The following is a 22,966-nucleotide window of genomic DNA, read 5'->3' as shown; positions in this document are numbered from 1 at the left end:
ACATTTCCCTAGGAAAACACGATGGCTAGATTTTTCAGCTATTGCTGAATCTGTTTGTTGTTCTTTTTTTAAATGCAGAAAGTGAGTGAAAAAGTAGGAGGCGCAGAAGGAACCAAGCTAGATGATGACTTCAAAGAAATGGAAAGGGTAAGTCTCAATACAGATCCATATATTCATTATTACTATTCATTTTTCCTTTCTAAGACAAGAATTGCAAAGCTTTTATCAGGACTGAGTTTTCCATTTCTTATTTCTTTTTGTTTTCTAACCAAGGCATACTTAATATATGGCACTCTTTATAATGACAGTATTTCATTCAGAGATGGAAGCTGATGTCAGCTACAAATTCGTTTCAGTTGTAAAGGATCTCTGAAAAGAATCATAGAATCATAGGTTGAGAGCGACCTCAAGGATCATCTCGTTCAAACTTTCTTGGCAAAAACATGGTCTAAACAAGATGGCCCAGCACCCTGTCCAGAGCTGAATCTTAAAAGTGTCCAGTGTTGGGGAATCTACCACGTCCCTGGGGAGATGATTCTGATGACAGTGGGTCTGTGTTTGCATCAACCTGGATTTTGCTCCCAAGGCTTGGGGACCAACAGTGCCGGTAAAGACAGAGGTGAAGGAAATGTTGAGAAACTCTGCCTTTTCAGCATTGTTGGTGACTAATTCAACTCTCCTGTTTTAACAGCAGGCCAGTATTTTACTTCTGGTTCTGCTTGTTGCTTACATACCTGAAGAACTCTTTCTTGTAGTTTTTGACAATTTCAATCTGAGCTCAGCTTTTGCTGTTCTAACTGCATCTCTACACACCCTGGCAATGCCCTGGTAGTTCTCAATGGGTGTTTGCCTGCTTTTCCATCTTTGGTATGCTTCTCTTTTGGTTTTGAGCAGACTCAGAAGCTCGCAGTTAAGCCAAGGTGGTTTCTTGCTCCACCTTCTTCCCTTACCTTTAAAGGGGGTGGACTGTTTTTGTGCTTCCAGGAGAGTGTTCTTGAAAAACTCCTGGCATGCACTGGCTCGTTTATCCTCCATGGAAGTTTCCCGTTAAATCCCTCCCAGCTGTGCTCTGAGCAAGCTGAAGTTTGCTCTTTTAAAATCTGAAACCTCTGTCTTAGTACTAACCTTCAGTATGCTCAGCAGGATCCCAAACTCCATAATGTGGTGATCACTCTCTAAATTGGAGAGCTATGGATTTGATGGGTGGACTGTTCGGTGGATAAAGAGTTGGTTGAATGGTTGCATCCAGAGAGTAGTGGTCAATGGCTGAGTGGTGTCCCTCAGGAGTCCGTATTGGGACCAGTGCTATTTAATAATATTCATCAATGACATAGACAGCGAGATCAAGTGTACCCTCAGCAAGTTTGCAGATGACACCAAGCTGAGTGGTGCAGTTGACACGCCAGAAGGATGCGATGTCATCCAAAGAGACCTGGACAAGCTGGAGAGGTGGGCCTGTGTGAACCTCAGGAGGTTCAGCAAGGCCAAGTGCAAGGTCCTGCACGTGGGTCAGGGTAACCCCTGGTATCAGTACAGGCTGGGGGAAGAAAGGATCGAGAGCAGCCCTGCCGAGAGGGACTTGGGGGTGCTGGTAGATGAAAAGCTGGATATGAGCCAGCGATGTGCGCTGGCAGCCCAGAAGGCCAACCATACCCTGGGCTGCGTCAAGAGAAGCGCATCCAGCAGGTCGAGGGAGGTGATTCTGCCCCTCTACTCTGCTCTGGTGAGACCTCACCTGGAGTACTGCATCCAGCTCTGGAGCCCTCAGCACAAGAAGGACGTGGACCTGTTGGAGCGGGTCCAGAGGAGGGCTACTAAAATGATCCAAGGGCTGGAGCACCTCTCTTAAGAGGACAGGCTGAGAGAGTTGGGGTTGTTCAGCCTGGAGAAGAGAAGGCTGCAGGGAGACCTGATTGCGGCTTTTCAGTACTTAAAGGGAGCCTATAGGAAAGATGGGGACAACTTTTTAGCAAGGCCTGCTGTGACAGGACAAGGAGTATAAACCAGGGTGGGTTTAGACTGGATATAAGGAAGAAATTTTTTACAATGACGGTAGTGAAACACTGGAACAGGTTGCCCAGAGAGGTAGTGGAGGCCCCATCCTTGGAAACATTCAAGGCCAGGTTGGATGGGGCTCTGAGTAACCTGATCTAGTTAGCAGTGTCCTGCTCACTGCAGGGGGGTTGGACTAGATGACCTCTAGGGGTCCCTTCCAACCCAAAACATTCTATGACTCTATGATTCACTGCAGCCAAGGCAGAGCAAGCCCGTCTACAAGGCGGTCATTTCAATGACAAAGGGTGCCTGTAATTCTCAGCTCCTTCAGCGTCAGTCAAGAGCAGCAAGAGCTGTCTGCCAAAGGGGGTTGACAGTGCACTGGAACATTCATTCATAGGTTCAGACATCCTGTTGGACACCCTCCACTGGCAAAGTGGTTTGGGTAGATGGGGCTAACCCCCCAACAGACTGCTTGGTGAGGCTGGCAGTGGTAGCACTGTTTCCATGGGGGGAAAAAAGCCACAGCTGTGTGTGGCAGTGATTATATTTCAGTTGAAAGGATCAGTAGGCACAGGGGTTTTTTTCTGGCTTTGACTTTGAAAAACACTATCAAATCTTGTAAGGTGATTTGTAGGGTACATATCTGATATATAACTCTGATCAAGAGAAACAGAAGCTATTTATCTGTACATTTGCATAATGAGATGGGGAGAAAACCTTGGATGGAAAATAAAGGAGAAGGACATATCCTTTGTAGTCCTTACAGTGAAAGTACTGTAGTGTTGGTTTTCTCCCTTTGAATGTGCCACAAGTATAGGCACTGCCACCAAAACTGGAAGATGTTAACAAAGATTCAGAAAACTGATGCAAGGTTTAGAGTGGAAAATAGGACATTGCAGCAGCCAGGGGTGAGTCCCACATAGCCCTCGGTGACAGCATGGGTTGTCAGCCCAGGAGATAAAAGCACTGAGAGTTGAGAAGAGAATGGAGTAAGCTCATCGGTTGGCTCCACGCTCCCCGCCTGGCCCCGTGATCCCTTGCCAGCTTTTCTGCATGCAGTGGACATGCTCCTTCTGCTATCCCCAGCCTTCTGTTCCCTCACCCCCGCTCTTCTCTGCAGCCTTCTAGCGATTTCTGGGCTCCCTACCAGTCAGTTCAGCTACTTACTCACCCAGGGCTAGCAGACCTCTTCTGCTTGTTTGTGTGAAGCACAGAGCAAGACCTGGCAGATGGCAGTGGCAACAGGAGACAGGAAAGAGGTCAGTCACAGCACGCTGCAGCCAACCTGTCTCAGGTGTTCTTTTTTAAAATAGGAACTTGCCATTATGGTAAAGGGGTTCACTCCGTGGGACACAAGCTACCCTGCAGAGAAATGCAATGTGTCTTCATAAATGCAGAGTACAGGACAGGTTACGGGGATCCCCAAATCTGCCAAAGCAGCATTTTTTTCTTTGAGGCCTGATTCTGAGAGAGAGAGTACTTAGATATATGCAGCTTAGGAAGCTGATGTGGAGTACTTCTTAAGAAAGCAAGAATTCCTATTACAGTAGAAGAATGCTGTTCAGATCTAAGTATTTTAAATTCCTAAATATAAAATAATACTTCATGGAGTCAGCCAGGGGAAATAAATCACCAGTGCATCCATGCTGATAGGTTTCTTGAAATTGGAAACTGAGTGATACCTAGTTTTCCTTGTCCCAATTTTACCAGACCTCACTGTGAAAGAGGTAGACAGCTCCCTTTGTCATTGGTCGTTGGCTTTGATTGACATCTGCTCCCCCCTCATTTTGCCAGTTTTTAGGGGATCAAAGGTGGCTAATTCTTCAAATAGTTTTCAGTGACCAGTCTATCAAAAAGTTTTCCCTGTTGTGGACACTTTCCAGGGTGATGTAAAGTGTCAGCACAGTACAATGAATCATATCAAATTCCTAACACATCCTGAGGTACTCTTACTTGAGAATGGATCTGCTGTAAACTGAAATGGTGGGCTCATGCTTTGGTAGTTTTCCAGGTATTATCACCATACTGGTACCAGGGCTGTTCTCATGGACACAAAAATAAAATTAGAAGAGGAGTTAAAAGAATTTATAGGAACAAAAAGAAGAGAGAAAAACATCTTCCTTTTGTCTAACACCTTCTTTTCATGTTTCTTTTTGTTTAACTCTCTGTTCTTTAGAAAGTGGATGTTACCAGCAGGGCAGTTATGGAAATAATGGCAAAGACGATAGAGTATCTTCAGCCCAATCCAGGTAATGTAGTTTCACAATCTCACAGCACTTGCAGCACTTTTTGAAAATACTCTTTCTCACCAATATGTGGTCTGACAGATGTCATTCTCACTGGTGCAGTTAAGATTAACACAAAATTGGTGACATTACCGTAAAGTAAAAGACAGAGATGATTACAGGCTTCTGTGTTAGGCTGCTGGGGGAATAGAGACTGACTTTGGGAGGCATGTTTTCCTTTTGTGTGTTCTTGCTTTAGGTGAGGGGGCAGCATATGCCTGGACATCAGGTGTATTTACTTCCAGGCATCTGAATGTCAGCAGTGTGAGCATGGGGTGCTCCCTGGGAGGTGGAGATGGCTGTGGACACCCCAGGGGCAGCAGGGCAGGGCCTGGCAGCCAGGGCCCATCCCACTGCTCCCGCCAGGAGCAGGGCAGCCAGGGGCCACTGGGACAGCAGCATCCCTGGGCATCACGCACCTCCCTGGGTATGGGGACGAGGCAATCAGCCCACGGGTGGCGACTGGGATCAGGCACAGTGAGGTTGTCTGTATGAGACATCTCTTTTCTTCTGCAGTCCCAGTCATTCACGCTGTGTGAGGGAAAAGGAACAGGCAGTCCTTGCAGACCATGGGAAGAAAGACAAAGTTCTGAAGCAACTTCCTCCAGGGCCCAGGAAGGGACATAACAACACCTTTCACCTGGTCCTCTAGCAATTTCCCATCCTCATTAGAGCTACTACAAAAGGGAGGGTGCAAAAGAGCTGTTGATGCCGAACCAGAGAAGAGGGCAGATAAATGGATATAATCAGAGATGACTAAATTGAACCTTCAAAATAGAAATTAATTACTGGTTTCCAAGGGGAGATGAAAGCAGGGTTTTGCGATTGGCCTGATGGAGAGCTGCATACTCCTCAGTTGCCAAAGAATCCTCACAAGGAGGGCTGATCTGGAGCTGTTATAATCAAGTAAACCATTACATTCAAGAAATTGAAGATTTCCATAGTGATCTAGGAACATAAAGGTTTTGATACTAGCATAAGTCAATTCCGGCTTTACTGATGACATCAATGGAGTTATGCTTCTGCAAAATAAGTGAGAAGGTCAAATGAGGCTCTCTACCTACCATAAGTATCTTAGAGTTTCATGGAAGTACAGACCAAATTCACTCATTCACTGTGATGAATTTATTTCCTAATAGCTGGAAACAAATTTGAACTGGTGTGAAATATATTAACTTCAGTGTGGTAGGATGAAGAACTGTTGCTAGTATAGCTTAATTGGTGATATTTTTCTTAGACCACAGAGGAAGGGAGGATAATCTGATGACACTGCCAGTGGATTGAAAAAAGAAGGAATAATATTTACAAGTTCAAGAACTGCTAGAGAGAAAATAATGATGACTAGAACAGTTTCTGTGTCAACAGATGAAATACTGTTTATGACTTGAGTCCACAGCTTCATTGCTCATCGTCAACAAGCACTCTGCAGGAAAAGCAGTGGGATTGACAAACATTATGGGGCTAGTGATAAAATTGTTAACTACTGTCAAGCTGCTGTTGTGCAACATCGTATAGACTGAGTAATAAGCTTTGGCTGTTCAGTGCTTCTCTGGCTGCCTTCCTGACATATCTGAGTGATTGTGATTGCTGTGAATCATGAAAGAGGCTCAGAGCAATGGCAGAGAGCAAAATTTCTGGAAGTAGCTGAGGGTTTGACTTCAAGCACCTCAGACTGATGTAAGTTTGCGCTGCTATAGTTTCCCTACTCTAACAACACATCCCTTCGTCTGCCTGTGGCATGTGCAAGTAGGATCAGAAAATTAAAATTGTACTAGGAAGGAGGAAGATTTACTTTCTTGCATATCAAATGAGGTTGTGTTTGTCATTCCACAGCTGGCCAACGGTAGCAGATGGAGTAAGAGGAAAGGAGGACTGACTCTTTTCAGCTCCCACATGATCTTAGATCTGTTTTAGGCCAATTGCAAAAGTGCTCCCTATAGTGAGAAGAATTGCATGGAAAATTACTTCTTTAACAGCAATATTTAGCAGATTTTCTTTTAAAGTTTACCTGGGCTTGGTAGGGAGAAGAGGGGTTGGGATGTAGCACACATTCCTTGATAAACAAGATGTGCCCTGAAAACGTCAGTATGCTTGGATAACATAGTATTACAGTGCTAGAGATCAATTGGCTTCTTGGTGTTTCGAAAGATCAATTAATGAAGTATGCAGCATTGTCTAACTTCACTATACAATTAATTAACTAATGCTGGAAGGGGAAGGGGGAGGGAAATGCGAAGGGGAAGAGAAGTGGAGGTGATGTAAGGAAAGGGAAAGGGGACGGGGGAAAAGGAAAGTGAAAGGGAAAGGGGGAAAGGAAAGGGTTGTTAAAGACACAGTTGAATTTATTGAAAGAAATGTTGGGCTGAGGTTAGTGCAAAAGAAAAAGATAGCTTTGTAGACTTCCTAATTGCAAAAAAAAACTGAGGGAGAGCTGAAAATAACTAAAATTGAACATGATGAAGGCTTACAGCTTTTCATGCAAATGTACATGACCATAATTTCAAGAAAAAGAGGTGCAGGATGAACAAGATTGAAAGTACAAAAAATGAGCAATTGAACCTACTGCTGAAGTTTCTTTCAAACTCTTTTGACAGCATTCTTATGATTCACCATGGCTCTGTTAACACTTAATATTAAGGTGAATCATTAGTGACATCATGAAAGTCAATGTAAAAGAGAGGGAGTGCAACTGGGAGAAGAATCAAGCATTCAGGACACTTCCATGTGGTGTTTTGTACATCTCTGCCTGTCCTCACTCAGGCTGAAACACAACTGAGGGAAGAAAGTACGTGGCACTAGCACAATAAAGCAATAGAAATTAAAGGGCTCAGGGTGGTATTCTGAGATTGACCGAGCACAAATTTACCTGTGCTCCCATGGAAATTACTGGAATCAACTTTAAAAGAAGAAAAGTGGAATGAGACCACTGGTGGATGTATTCTAAGATTTCCTACTAAATCAGGTTTCTACTGTAATCATTAGTAAATGATTAGATGAATCATTGAAGCATAAATTTCTCATGCTTACCTTTCTTCTCTTTATGATTTATTTCTTGCCCTTCCCTTACTGTCCTTTCATCTCTTTCATTCTTTCCTTTCCCTCATGCTTTTTGCTCTTACCTGCCTGTCCAGAATATAGCCACTTCATTTTTTTATATTCCCTCTTTCATTTTTTGCTTTTATTTCTGAAAATACTCCCATTTGTTCCTGTTTTAAGTCAGCTTGCTGCCTCCATTACCCTGACTGGTTTTGTTTGTGCTATAGTTTCTTTTGTGCTTCTGTATTTTCCCATTGCCACCATCATTTCAATGCCATTTTTAAAGGCCAGACACTTCATTAAAATGCAGTTTCTTATACTGAACAGTCAGCCAGTCTGCTGACTAGTTTTTGTAGTGGGTAGAAACAGAAGGCATAAAGAAATCCACATGCTGAAAAGCATGATCTGGTGGCTCTCAAGGGTAATGAGAAAGCTTACAAAAACGTAATTACTGTATGTTAAAAATATGTTATCCTTTCATAGCTGCTTCTCAGGCAAAATAAGTACTATGACACTTGCATGATTTTCCTGTGTGTATTTCTGTGTCTATGTCTGTGCATACATTTGTATGCCATGTAGTGAAACATATTCAGCAACAAGAACCGCCTCTCGATATGTACTTTCAAAAATAAATTAAGAGCAAAACAGTTGTTGACTCCAGTCTATTAATGGTTTCTTTTGTTGCAAAAGTGTGTGCAAGGTTGAGTTTTGACCAATGAAATCAGCACACAACAGTGGGAGCTACTGAAGTTTTGTAAACAAATACTGACTCATAAGAGCAACTAAGTCAAGCCTCTGCAAGGAGGGAGGTAGAGGCATACATAACTGCCCTCCTGTAGCACACACAATAATGTAGGTAGGAACACCCACTGAGTCAGCTTTGCTGGCAATAGGATTTAGCTGGCAAAATTTAAGTCAAGTGCTGTTAATTAATTCACTATCGGCAGGCCATTCTGCAGTTGCAAAAATTCACTAAAGCACATCATGAAACAAATTAGTTATTTTATGTTTGCTGTCTTTGTTTTCATCAATTATGATAATGGTGTGCTTTCTTTTGATCTGCAGTTGTGTATCTGAAATAAAATACAAGCTAAAGTACAGTTGTAAACCATATTAAAGTAGTAGTTTCCCTAAATCCCCATAATAAGCAAAAAATGTTTCAAAGGTTGTTGGACATCATGTTTGGGAACATAAGTTTTCTTTAATATTCTACAACAGAAAAACTTTCAAGCATTTAAAAAGTGTGGAGCACCACAGTTTAATCTTGAGCGTACCTAGTTTGGACTTCTCTCTGAGAGGAAGGCTGGCTCCATCTGCTATCCGTCTGGTAGCCAAGGATTTTAAGATTAAGAACTTGGGGATAGCTTGAAGATTTTTCTACCTGAGTTGTAGCACATGTCAAACATGCTATCTTGGGAGCATTCCTGGGCTTTCTTTTGTCCAAGTCAAAGGAAGCTTTGACTTAAAGTTCAGGACAGAGGCTCCTCTCTGGCCTACCAGCAGAAGGAAATATCAGTGACCAACATTTCATTCCTTTGCTCTAAAAATAATTGATGAAAAACAGGGCTTAGTCCTAAACTTAGGTAACGTTCTTCAAATACACGGTAGGTAGCTCATAAATTTAAAGAGTGCATTCCTGTCTGGGTAGTCAAACTACTGCATGTTTGTAACCTCTGTCACTTGCCTGCTTCAGCTTCCAGAGCTAAACTCAGCATGATCAACACTATGTCAAAAATTCGAGGCCAGGAAAAGGGACCAGGTTATCCTCAGGCTGAAGCCTTGCTGGCAGATGCGATGCTGAAATTTGGCCGAGAACTCGGAGAAGAATGCAACTTTGGTAACTTGATTACTTCCCTTTTCATTATAATGCAGTAAAAATGGTAGTAAAATTATAACTTTCATTGTTAAAGTGTTGTGCTTTTATAAAGGAAGAACTTCTGCAAGAAGTTTCAGAGTTCTGCTTCCTCACACTTCTCCTGTAAGGCTGGTCTAGGCCTCTTGAGTATCTTTTGCAGGTTTGGACTAGAGATTTTTTTCTTGTGGATGAAAGTCAGATTGTTTCCATTTGGACCCATATCCATATAGGCTTTAGACTCTCTGTCATAGAATATGTTATTGGGGATGTGTTGGGATGAAAGATGTACATGTTCAGAAATTGTATTATTGTCTATGCATGTGTACAATAAAACCCTCTTGTCCTCAGAATCCTTATAATAAATGTTACTGTCTTCATTATAGGCAAGGAATAAAGGCTAATAGATTTTTAATAGGCTGTCACCTTTTTTTCTGACCAAATTCCACATTTTAAGGCACGAGCAAATACTCCTGTCTTCTCTGTCAACCAGTCCTCCCTTCAAGCCCCACATAAGTTTACAGCTACCCAAGTTAGAAATGTTAAACTGAGACTTAACATCATGTTCTTCAACAGTAGGGGTTTGACAAAGAGAGATGACATCCACAACATAGGTCTATCTGTCCTATTTGTGTGGGCTTCTCTGTGGCTATTTTTATAAGGCAACACACAGGACCCTCAAACAGGACTGTGAAAATTCTATTTCCTGTTTGTATCTTCATAAAATATTGTTCCTGGCTTACAGACATCTGCAATGGAAAAGGTACTTTCTGGTTTGTTTTGCATAATTTACTAGTTAGCTTGGCAGTTGTCAGTTGATTTGTGCTAAAGACTACTGAATTGCTTTTTTTTTTTAATTTGTTGCCTCTCGTTTGCTAAATTTCAAACCCATTTTTAAAGGGAAAATGAAGAACTAATAGAATTTAGTTTGTTGCAAATTGCTGTGTATTCCCTCATGATTGCAGTAGCACACAGCAGAATAGATATGGCTATTATTTTCACATTCTTAACTAATAACAGCTATTATGGCTGTTTGTCACTCTTCTTCCGGGTCTGGCAGGCTCTCTACTTTTGCAGTGCATTGCTGGCATCCCCTTCTTGGGAGACAAAGCTCCTTCGGATTTCTCAGATTTTTAGGTTTTCGGACCCTTTTTATATTCTTTGAAAGTGTTTTTTTTTTAACCAACCTACACCTCAAACCAGGAGGGTATTTTTGAGCCTCTTGCTTTTGTTTTTATGCAGAGGAGACAAACCAGAGTGGTAATTTTTGTGTCCCTCAAGTTAATCTTGGAGGAAATCTCAGAAGGCAGCTAATTCTTACTGAAGTTTATGAACTTGAGTAGGTGTATGAAGTCCCAAGTTGCATTGAAAAAACCTTTAGTAAAAAAAAAAAAATAATCTGTGAAATTGTTGAGAACTTTTACACTTGATACTGCCACCAGTCTCACTGAGACAAACAGGAAGACCTAGACTTGCTTTAGAGCTATCTTGATGCAGTCTAGTGTCTGGTGACAGCAACACGAGCAAATACCAGTAATTTTTTTCTAGCGTGTTTGTTTCACCAGAGTGAGGAATGAACAGACAATGAGGGGTGTGGAGGAGGCTGTCCTGACACAGCCTGGATCCTCAAGTTCAGCTGTATTGCAAGGCATAAACTCTGGGGGCTGCAGAAGTGTAAAATCCATGTTGCCCTTTCACACAGTGCGTCACACTCTGTTTCTTTCCTAAACTCGAGACTTAAAATTAAGTAGTAACTGAAATTTTCATGACTTTGTTTAATTCTACAGTGATTTGGAACTAAGTTATTTTGAGATAAACTGGACATCTTTTCTTTCAGGACCAGCACTTGCAGATGTGGGAGAAGCTATGAAGGAGCTTTCTGAAGTCAAGGACTCTTTAGACATGGAAGTGAAACAAAACTTCATTGACCCACTTCAGAATCTCCATGACAAAGATCTGAGAGAAATACAGGTATTGCCCCTTTTTTAATAATGCCAAATGTGCAGACTGTGTATATATTCAAAACTTACGTTAGTTGTGTAGTTTAAGATGGGTTTTCAGATTCGCAGATGATCTGATTTCAGTCTCTTTTGGCTTGAGTTTTACTTCCTCAGCTCTGTCTCTCTTCGTGATGGTTTAGAAAAGGAATGATCAGAATTCTAACATTTTTGATGGTAGATCGTCAAGCTTCTGCAGGCATGAACACAGTACTCTAATCCTACCGCTTGAAAGCTCATTTCACTAAACAGATGAACAGATGTTTATATTCAATTTTGTAGTGTATGACATGTGAGGGCATTTTGATAGTTACCTCTAGACTGGCACTGCTCTTTTGTCTCCCTGAAGATTGTGTCCGAAATGTTCCCAGGAATTTTGAACACAAACAGTGTTTGCTTGCATAATTAGTAATCCAAGAACAAGCCAGCATTTGCAGAGAAAAATCTCTTTGCACACACAACTAATTTTATAATTGTGGACCTAAAAGCACCTCCCAATTCAGCAAATGCTTATCCGTATAAGTAACTGTTGTTCTGAGCTGAGTAAGGCTTTTGTATTGTTAAATATATGTTGAAGAAAGATGTCTGAAGCAGTTTGGTATAATTTACGAAGAGTTGCAAAGCTTGAGACTCACGTATCTTTTGTACAGGTGGCAATTGCAGTTACCTGTTCTGCATGGCCTTTTTTTAATGTTGAAGGTCTGTCATTTAGAGAGCAGCACACCATGACTTCTTAAAATGATATGGAAAACCACCTAATTAATTGTTCTGTATTTCTCCCCCGTCCTGGTTTCAGCTGGGATAGAGTTGATTTTCTTCATAGTGGCTCACATAGTGCTGTGCTAGTGGTGGGAAGGGGTTGATATACAGCAAACAGCACATGCTTGCTAATGTACATGGACTACCTGATTACAATGTAGTATAAGGAGAGTTGAGGAACATCCTTTGTTCTGTGCTTGTGTTTGCGTTTTGTTTTTTTTTTTTAGCATCACCTAAAGAAAATGGAGGGTCGACGCCTGGATTTTGATTACAAAAAGAAAAGACAGGGCAAGCTCCCTGATGAAGAACTTCGCCAAGCTCTGGAGAAATTTGACGAATCAAAAGAAATTGCTGAGTCAAGCATGTTCAACCTTCTGGAGATGGATGTGAGATATCCCTTGTTAATCTCTGAGCTGAATCTTAAAAAGAGAAGAATACTGGTTCAGTAGTGAAGGCAGTCTAAATCAGTCTAAAAATTGAAAGCCTTGTTAAACGCATGACGCCACAGATTCCTGTCACTGTACAATGGGGGAGTGCTTGCCTCGTTGGTGGACTCAGTAAGAGGCTCAGAAGCTGTAATAATGTAGAGCATGCACATGTAGGACTAATTTTATAGGTATTGTATAGGTAACAACTAAAGAACATAAATCCTCTGTAGCAACGTTGTGCTTCCTAACTGCATAGTGTTACTTACAAAACCAAAATATCTTCCTTCTTAGAGTTATGTAAATGTAAGTCATGACTTCTACTTAGCTGTGGTTTTTGGGTTTGAGCCAAGGCGTCTGCTCAAATGTGTGGGCTGGTGGGAGGATTGGAGAAGATCAGAGATGACGAACTCAAAACCCCATGGTCTCTGCTGTAATCAGATGCAAGAGTGAATAGGAAAGCCAAAGTTAATGTGACTGCTCAAATCTGTCTGCAGCATATTGCTTACAGACTGGTTTAGGATTGAGCATCTATTAGGTTTTTTTTTTTTTTTAATTTTCTATTTATAATTATGTTGAAACTAATACGAGAAGAAAAACTTATCTCTTTTGGAGGAAAAAAGCTTTTCAGATGACATCTGTGTTACAGAATATGTGGTCAATGAAAACTCAGTTTGAATAATTCTATTAAAGTAATTGATTGGATTTATTTGAAGTTTAAATACACACCTAATTTAGTCCTTCATTTTGTTACCAGACTGCTGTAGAGGGGCCATAAGAAACATGAAAATATTTGTATGTTAGAAAGTAAATATAGCTGTGCTGAAATAAAAGAAGTATAAGTTTGTAGTTTTAATCCTTGTAGTAACATCCAACCCCATGTGGCCAGGTGGTACTGGCCTGCATTACAGTATTGTGGCATTGTATATTATGGAAACTGCTAGCAATTGCATTGCCCACACAAGAGTTTTGGATGTTTTTTTCCCTCATGAAGTAGAATGCTATCTCCCTTCGCTACAAATATTGTGCATCCAACAATACGTAGTATCTTCCTGGTTTGGTCTGCTTCACAGGTTGGAATACAACAGAACCATGACCGTAGTCCCTATGGTTTTGTGCCCCTCAAAGGCAGGGAGCAAGAAAGTGTATTATGCTCCCATTGCAGTCTCATTTTTGTTTTCATAGTGTTTGCTGAGTGAGGCAGGCTGGTCTGTAGGCTGCTGTTCATGCAAATCAGCCACAGAAATGATCTGCGGAGAAGAGTTTTAGTTACCGTTGCAGATCAGGTCATAACCAGAAATGGTAATGAATAAAGACGGAAAAGCATCTATTTATGAACTCCAAAGATGAATCATGTTTTTAGAGGGATAAGTAAAACTGCCTTTGCAGTGCCAGCGTGACAATGGTCTTTACGCGCTATTGCTGAGCTGTTAGTACTCCTGTGTAACATGCTCTAGGAGAACCTGCTTTAGCAGGATGGTTGGACTAGATGATCTCCCGAGGTCTCTTCCAAGCCTTGCGATTCTGTGATTCTGTGACTCACCTAAGATCTGATGTTTTAATGTCAATCCCCAGATTGAACAAGTGAGCCAGCTTTCTGCTCTTGTACAAGCCCAGCTGGAGTACCACAAGCAGGCCACGCAGATCCTACAGCGAGTTACTTCTAAGCTGGAAGATAGGTAATGAACTTTTTGTAAGTTTGTTGAATTGTTTTTTTGTTTTACAGAGGCAGAAAACCTATGAGTAGAAAGCAACGCTGTTATCTTTTGCAGCTTGGTAATTGTGTGAAAACAAGGGCCATTTTATTAGGCAATTGCAAGCTGAGGTTTATGTTTTGGAGATGCATATACTTCTGAGTATGGCTGAATCCTTGAGGACTGAGTTCAGGAAAGCATCTCAACTCAGTAAAGCTCTTAAATGTGATTTAACTGAAAGCAAGTGTTTATAAATATTGGAAGTCAGTGAGACTTATAATTTTGGATTCCTTACCATTCCTCCATGTATTAACAAAGTGGTCTTTCTGAGAGAAGATGTTAATATTGCTATTGAAAAAGAATAGCTTGGTACATTCTCATCTACCTGAAAATCTTCCTGAGTCAGGGAGTGAGACCCCCATCATTTGCCACCTTATTAAATACTCATTTTTTCCAGCTTTATTATCACTTGATACAAGGCTTAACTGAGTTTACCTCTTCCATCACTTTTTCTGTAACTGTGAATGCTATCTCAGAATTGATACAATATGTTTTTAATCAAATTTTAGAATTTTTAGTTTAGAATTTTTGTTTCTAGCAACACAAAACAGATTGTACCCCCTTGAAATGAGAAAAATAATGTTTGCAAAAGTTTATCACACACAGTTTCCTCCACACACACCCTTCTTCAAGGGAGCTTAACATACAGGAAAGATTTCTTTAGTCCACAAGGTTCTGGAAGATGCTGGATGTAATTCCCAAGGGCAGATAATGTTCACATACTTTGTGGAGGCAGCTTTTTAATCGTGCATGGTTCTTTGCTGTTTTCTGATGCCATTAGTGTAGATCTAGTTTCTGGTACTACTGGGTCTGTCAGTGTTTATTTTCTCAGACTATACAGTCTGTAAGCCTCATCCAGTTCTATGTCTTAAAATTTCTTTGCCATTAGGAACAGCACTTGTTTTGGTAGGTAGGCTGCCCAGCAGGCTGTTTCTGGGTAAAGTTTGCAGTACTGTCCAAAAAGCTAACAGAATGATTTTCAGCACTTCCAAATGGACACTGCGATTCATTTACCTTAGAAAAGCACTAAAAAATCCGCAGGAGCAGGTGGGTTGTTCTGTAGTCTATAAACTATGCCCTAAAATGAACATACCCCTCTTTGCAGCAGAATTCTCTTCTGGTATCAATTCAGATAATCTGTTGCCCTTTTTGAAAATTCAGCTAAATATTCAGTGTCTTTGCTTTAAGTTTCAGCTCTGAATGTTTTTAGTTTTTCAAGACCCTTGCATCAGACTGCTATTGTAGATCAGCTGAAGTAAATCTTTTGCATAGACTTACTGTGCATCCCTAATGTAAATCGTCCTTAATCCACACCACTGGACACAGATTAGAGCACTGTGATATGCCTATGCCAGGGATTAAGCAGGGGTGGTAGAGCTGTTGCCATTTGAACTACTTGTCTTTTCTTGCTGGTGATATGGATGTGGCAAAGAATGCATGGCCCTTAGTTTTGGGGTTTGTTTTTTTGACTGTGAGGTGAGCAAATTTCTTACTATTCACTCTCAGTGATGTCTACAGAACATACTGCCTGTTTTCTAGGCATTGTTTAAAAGATGTGAATGGAACTTGTTTGTGCTGTTGTTTGCTGTTGTCAACGTCTTCTAACTGCAAAGACTGTCCAGTTTAAAATACTGCCCAAAGAATTTAAAAAAAAAATGAGTTAGACTGCAAAAAACGTGAAGAATTTAAAAATGCACTCAAGTCTTCTATACTTTATGGGGCCTTTAGATTAGGCTTCAAAACTTTCTTCAGGAACTCCAAGTGCAAGAATTTTCATTTTTCTTCTACACATTAATGGAAGGCATAAACTTCCTTAAAACAGCATGATTTCAGGAACTGGGACTTTAGACATGTGGCAAACATTGGGAGACTTGCAGTAAAATTAATAAGATCTGGAAGGTCAGCGAAGGCTTTTACATTTCAGCTCTCTTTTCCATCAAGCAAAAGGAGGCTGCAGTTTTCAAGACTCAGGAATGGTTTCCCTTGAGATGTTTCTTTTCTTAAGAAACATGTCTCATGCTGAGCTTTTGGGTAATTTTTAGCAAGTCACTGGAACTGTTGCGTTCTAGTTCATAATCTGTAAAAAATTGTGTTTGTTTCATGGAAGTCTTAAGTGTAGTCAAACTTGTTTAAATATTTCTTAAAAACTTCACTGGTTTTACTTCCGTTAATGGGTGAAAGACAGCAAAGCCTTTTTACTTAAGTTTACTTTGACAACTTCATTAATTTATGGTTTCAGTATGCTTATGTCTTTGTTTATGAAGAAGAAAAGCAGTCTCTGGGGACTGACTAATACTGATAATATTTTGAACGTTGGGAAACCCTTGTTATCAGGACCAAAACTGGTCAGGCTAAAAGCAGATTTTTTCAATAGATAAATCAAAATGTGCTACCAAGAGCAAGTCTGAGGCAGATCTAGAGAAGATTAGAGAAACCAACTCATCCCTCAAATACGGAGGTCTTGAGTCAAGTATTCTTCCATATGCAGTGTTAGAAAAATATGTGGCAGTTGTTCTGTACATGCTGCTCTGATTCTGTCATCATGCCTTCTCTGGATTTTACCCTGGAATCTGTAAATGTACCCTTTCCTAGAAATTCTAGATTTCTCAATTAGAAGACTAAGTTGAAATGTATGATGCATAATATTTTTATTTTGAGAGTCAAGAAAACTGGAGTTGTTCGCCTTCGTGAAAAAAAGTATTCCAAATTACAAATCAACTAAGGCTGCAACTGAAGTCAGTACATTCCCACACAGTCTCCTCACAAAATGACAAGAGTTGGCATCGACTAACTGAATAGTTAAGGCTTGCCAGGGATAGAAGCAAAAATCATGCTAAAAGTGGGGGCAGAGATGTTTGTAACAGCCCTTCTGTAAGCATTGCTAATCACATAACAAGTTTTTCTCCGTTAGAAGCTCTTTGTTATTGTTAGACAAAAGGAAGCCAGACAAAATGCTAGGTTCCTAGAGGGAAAGAATTAACAACCTCATGGCATAGTCACATGAGGTGGTTTTTAGTAATTTAAACTAATGTTGTAAATAAAAAAACTACTCCAAATGCCAAAACTTGTTTAGTCTGGATGATTGGTGGATGGGAACTTCAGCCATGGAAATAAAGGCGTTTGGTACATCTCATCTGTTAACAAGAAACCAACTCTTGACATTTAACTTCATGTTTTGGCAGAATAAAAGAGGCATCATCTCAACCCAGGAGAGAATACCAGCCCAAACCCCGTATGAGCCTGGATTTCACAACTGGTGACAATACTCAGCACAATGGAGGAATATCCCATGCCACCACACCCAAACCTTCAGGTAACAGCAGTAGCAATGTGAGAAGAAAAGCCAACTCTGTCTGAAGTTTTGCTACAATGCAGATGTTCCATGCTTTCTTCTAGAGTTTAGTTCTTCCTTAGTGAGGGAAAATGAGAATAAGGGTAGTATAGGAGAGAGCTGTTTGAACTGTTGTTTCTCCGTAAAGTGTTCACATCCCCAGGCAGGAGAACAGGGATGGATAATCCATTGCTTTAAATGTGACTTTAGGTCAAAAATTTCCCTAGCCCTAGAAGCTCAAGGAGGTGCTGCCATACTAAATTAATCTTGAAATATAGCTTTTTACAAAATAGGCATTTAGAAACCCAAAAGAACAACTGGAAGTTCTCCATGAAAATGCAGAACCCTGAACCTCCCTCCAAAACCTCTATAACCTTGTCCTGCTTTTTAAAATCAGGTATTACAACACAAAAACCCTGAAAGTAAAAATGACTAAAAAGAAAAACAAAGCTACCTTTCTCTTTTTATTATCTTTTCATTCTCTTTGTCCAAATGGGAGCAGCACAGGAAAGATTAAGCATTTATATGACTGTGTAATTATTATCTTAAAGAAGTATTTATTTCATATCAGCACATACTAAGAAAGCCTTATTATTTTTTTCTCACAGTAATGGTCTGTTATCCCATGTCATGGTGAGAGTTGTCCTTTGTCCTGACCCTGACCTCAGTTATTCCAGTTTACCTCAGTGACAATTGCTAGCGCACTCCACCTTGCAAGCCTGATTTTTTTTTTCACCAGATCTTAGTCAGGATTTCCTTCCTTCCCATAATGTCCCGATGTGAATGTTTGATGTTCTCCCAGATATAGGCAGCAACAGTATCTCCGTTTGGCACCTGCAGCCAGAAAGTTTCTTGCGTAGTCTTTCAAACCTTGCAAACTCCTAGTAATCTCGCTATACTAGCGAGGAAGGGGGTGCAATGGAGGTTCCTTGTGCCTGAGCATGGCTTGAGTCTTGCATGCGAAAGCTCTTCTCATGCCACCAGGAATTTTCTTTGTCACTTCTTTTTTGTAGTGTCATGAACACTTGTCTGTGCTAAGGCAGTGCAGCCTGATGTTCCTGCATCTCTTCAGCATTTATATTTTCCACTTTAGGGAGCAGTATTTAGCATGTTCTTCAATAGGCATTCTTTCTTTTGAAGTGTTTATCGGTTTCAGAGAAACAGCGCCTTCTTTGAAAATTCTTTAATATATGTTTGGCTTGGTTCATTCAAAGCTCTGATCTTTTATGGTCATTAGAGTTTATTTGCTAAGTCTTCTAAATTTCAGCTGATAGCAATGAGGATACCAAATAAGCGTTGTAAGGTTTGTTGATGCCAGCAACAGTCTTAATGACAAATAAGGCAAAATACAATGTGAGTGATATGTAAAGAAATGAAAGAAGGCTTCAGTAGAGAATTTAATAAATTAAATCTGGCATTTGAAAAACTTTCTCTATTGATATCTGTAGAAATGGAATTTTTATGTCTTAAAATAGCTCAAGCATGGGCCTTCTAGCCATAGTGAGTGGTTGAAATGAATATGCAAAAGGTTTGAATCTGAAACTTATTCATCCTGAAGCCAGTAAACATGAAATAGCTGAAATATGTATTCTTAGAAGTGCCGTTATGGTGGAGTGACATGTGCCGGTTCATACCACTGGAAGTGCATGAACTTTTACTATGGAAAGTAGAGATATAAGATTCCTTACAATTTAGTGCTGCTAAATCCTAAATATTTTGACCAGTAACAATTTTGCTTTTGGTAGGCTTGAAGCTATGGAGATTTGAAGGGAGAGGAGGAAATACAGGAGATGGAAGGAATATTTATTAATTTCATATAACGTATGAAAATCTGATCTCACTAATGACTTGCAATAATATCCATTAGCCATCCTAAAGGGTTTACGGTCAGATGTTCATGAACTAACATATTAGAAAGCTTTCAATTTCAAACCTGTTCTGAATCCATCCTGGTGACCTTGCAATCAAGTGTTTTTTGGGAATGGTGAGAAAAGGCCTTTGGAAACCTCATACTAAAATTCAGAGGATTGGGAGCATCTACACTGATTTACAGTATAGCTGTACCAGTGAAGTTTCCAAATAAAGGACAAAGACACAGTTATATCTTCACTGTTGTTTTAAGCTGCCGCTAACACTACTTACTTGAGGTAAACAGACAAAGCATCTCTGTGCCTGTAAAGGTGGAAATACATTAGGGATTTTGCGTCATTTTTTGTGTTTTGTAAACAGATGAAAATTAGATTCCAAACTGATCGTGGCCATGCTTTTAGGTGTGGGCTTGACTGTAGCTTGGTTCTCTTAGGATTCTCAGACATTTACTAGCAGTCACAGATGAAAAGTGAAGGCTGCCAAAAGCTGATAGCTGACTTCTAATGAAGTTTAGTATTCCAAATTTAGATGTCATCAAAAGAACTGCTATCAGCATATGAGTGATACCAGAAAAAGCAAAATCTAGTAGGTATGATGTTAAAAGGATACTGTAACTGTTGAGATTTTTAAGCACACTGTTTCTTTGTGTTTCTTCTCCATAGGTGTTCACATGGATCAGCCATGCTGCCGAGCTCTGTATGACTTTGAACCAGAAAATGAAGGGGAGCTGGGATTTAAAGAGGGTGATATCATTACCCTCACTAACCAGATTGATGAAAACTGGTATGAGGGGATGCTTCATGGCCAGTCAGGTTTCTTCCCCATCAATTATGTTGATATTCTAGTTCCATTACCCAATTAGGATGGCTGATCCACCACCTCTGACCCAGATAGTTGTGTCAGTACCACTGCTTTCAGAATGCTGCTTCTTACACCGTACAATGCAGACTGCAGTGGTTAGAGTCATCGATTCTCAGTGAGCGTCTTTGGTTTACGTGTTGTCATACTATGTGGTGGTGATGCGTGGTATCTTCTGAGCCAGCATAGTGTGGGTTAGTTTATTAGCCACCCTGGCCTGGTGGTAACCAGAGCCATTACTGAGATGAAGCTGGGAAGATGATGGCAAGCAAAGCAGGTAACTCATAGGGAAGTAGCAGGAAGTGAAGGTGGTACTGGGAAGATAATGCCTATCACCACTGTATTACTTTTCAGTCTTAGTTCTCTATAAAAAAAGAGGGAAAAGTTCTTGCCATTCCATCTTTCCCTTCCTAATGATACAGTTCACACAGGTCTAACATTGACTAACCAGAATTGTATCTTCCAACCAAACTGGCTTGCTCTTCTCACAGAGACAGTGTAAATGTAGACCCTTTGGTTTCTCAGAAAGTGAACCACTGTACTGTGTGTCCTGCTGCTCTCTGCTCATTTTTATATTCTTAATTATTGTTAAAAGGCCTATTTCCATCCAGAGGTAAACTGTAAACCATAAAATGGGGATTCCTGTAGTAAAAACCTTGGACCACAAACCTGAATTTGCCCTTCAGGAACTTAGAGCATGCTCACCAAAATGCCAGTAAAAGGGCAAGATGGGGAATAAAACTGGCATTTGTTAACTGTTTCTTGTCAAGTCTTGGCACAAAATCATGCTGCTTAAGCACCAGATATCCTTTGTAAACTCCTTCACTGAGGAATACAATAACCAACCAAACACAACCCTCACTTCATTTGTTTCTGTCTACCATGTGTTCTTCGAACATCATTTGTGCATATTCTGCCCTCAATGAGGACTAAATAAAACTTGTTATCTTTTTGTGTTGAGCGATTAAAGACATGTGGCTGTATATGCAAAAACATTTCCCATATGTTTAGTTGGTTATCTTGTGTTCCTCCTTCCTGCACTTTGTGTGTACAGTGCCGTGCCTAGCTTCTTGGCATTCTTTTGGTAACAGTTGCAGAAGTTCTGTTAGTTTAGTTATCCAGAGTTCTATTTATCTAAATTGTACAGACTGTTTCAGAGGTTTAATGTGCTGCTTCGAATGTGCCACTTCAGTACTGGATGATGTGAAATGAAGACAATTCCCTACTGCTTAATGTATAAACTATATTACGAAAAGTATTGATATTTCAAATAAATGCTGAGAGAATAGCTAGAATAATGTTGTGGATTATTGCTTTGTTGCCTTCAAATCTGTTGTGCTAACTTTAGCTAACAAGAATTTTTATTTCAGAAAGCACATTCCTCATTTCCTGCAAATGTGAAAAATACTTTTTTTGGTCATTATCATATTGCTTCAGTCAATTAAAACTCGTATGTATAATGGCCCTCATAAACAGGGTAAACTGAACACTGAGCACGTTAAATTAATGTAATGATCACCAGTATGTGATCTTGTGGATACAGGCTGTTCCTCATTAAAGAATGCAGATGTTCACAACCCCCCCAGTAAAGCTTAAAGACATGTTAACTTGTAATGTATTTTTTCTTTCATATGACACAGCATTTTACTTAATTTTTGTTGTGGTTTAACCTGGCTGGCAACGAAGCACCACGCAGCCGCTCGCTCACTCCCCTCCCTCCCTCAGTGGGATGGGGGACGCCCCCCGAGCCGCGATCACACAGCCCGAGCTGCGACCACTCTGCCCGCGACCGAACGAACGAACGAACCAACCGAACTAACTACCCCCCCCCCGCGCATGACGTTATATGGTATGGAATAGCTCTTTAGTCAGTTTGGGTTAGCTGTCCTAGCTGTACTGTACTTCCCAGCTTGTTGTGCACCTGGCTGAGCAGGAGAAGCTCAAAAAGTCCTTAAGTAGTCTGAGCACTACTTGGCAACAGCTGAAAACATCAGTGTGTTATCAACATTCTTCTGGTACTAAATCCAAAACACAGCACTATGCTGGCTACTATGAAGAAAATTAACTCTATCCCAGCTGAAACCAGGACAATTTTATATTCTTTATTGTACACGTATTGTGGTGGGTGAGCCTTGGCAAAGAACCAAACGCCCACCCAGCTCCTCACTTACTGTTCCTCCTCAGTGGGAGGATAAGAAAGCTTGTGGGTTGACATAAAGACAGGGAGATTGCTTACTAGTTGATGTCACAAGCAAAACAGGCTTGACTTGGAGAAAACTGATACATTAACAATTTAATTGTTAATTTGTAGATTTGTGTAGTAAGACAAACATAGTGAAACAAAAAAAGACAAACATTAATCCAGCACGTTTCCTGCACCATTTCCCAAGCTCAAATTCACTCCTGACTCCTCCCCACAAGCAGGGCGGGGGTGTGTAGAATGAGAGGTTTATGGTCAGTCCATAATAGCTCCTCTCTGCTGCTCCTTCCTCCTCACAGTTTTCCCGTGTTCTCGTGGTGGGTACCTGCACAGGCTGTGGTGTGCATATCTGCTGGTGTGTCATGGACTGCCTCCTTCTCCTAGAATCATACAATCATTTGGTTGGAATGAACCTTTAAGATCGAGTCCAACTGTACCTGTCCACTACTAAACCATGTTCCTAAGCACCTTGTCTACCCATCTTTTAAATACCTCCAGGGATGGGGACTTAACCACTTCCCTGAGTAGCACATTCCAGTGTCTTATGACCCTTTCAGTGAAGAAATTTTTCCTAATATCTAATCTAAACCTCCCCTGGCGCC

At 40.6% G+C, this 22,966-nt stretch overlaps 1 protein-coding gene across 1 annotated transcript; it reads left to right on the top strand.

The window, feature by feature from the left end:
- Nucleotides 1-72: 72 nt before the first annotated feature.
- SH3GL2 (SH3 domain containing GRB2 like 2, endophilin A1) lies at nt 73-20,168 on the top strand. The gene is made up of 8 exons (XM_009640029.2): nt 73-147; nt 4,175-4,247; nt 9,013-9,156; nt 11,009-11,142; nt 12,155-12,313; nt 13,928-14,031; nt 17,289-17,419; nt 19,969-20,168. Exons 1-8 carry the CDS (start codon nt 73-75, stop codon nt 20,166-20,168), a joined length of 1,020 nt encoding a protein of 339 aa, XP_009638324.2.
- The last annotated feature ends 2,798 nt before the right edge of the window (nt 20,169-22,966 follow it).

The sequence above is a fragment of the Egretta garzetta genome, unplaced genomic scaffold (assembly GCF_000687185.1).
Source record: "Egretta garzetta isolate BGI_Z169 unplaced genomic scaffold, ASM68718v1 scaffold175, whole genome shotgun sequence".
NCBI lineage: Eukaryota > Metazoa > Chordata > Aves > Pelecaniformes > Ardeidae > Egretta > Egretta garzetta.
This window is presented reverse-complemented; position numbering and strand designations above follow the sequence as displayed.

Excerpts from the sequence above, each read along its gene's own strand:
- SH3GL2 (XM_009640029.2), top strand. The coding sequence starts at position 73 with ATGCAGAAAGTGAGTGAAAAAGTAGGAGGCGCAGAAGGAACCAAGCTA. Across the intron at positions 9,157-11,008 it reads CGGAGAAGAATGCAACTTTG|GACCAGCACTTGCAGATGTG; the intron begins GTAACTTGATTA and ends CTTTTCTTTCAG. Across the intron at positions 17,420-19,968 it reads CACCACACCCAAACCTTCAG|GTGTTCACATGGATCAGCCA; the intron begins GTAACAGCAGTA and ends TCTTCTCCATAG.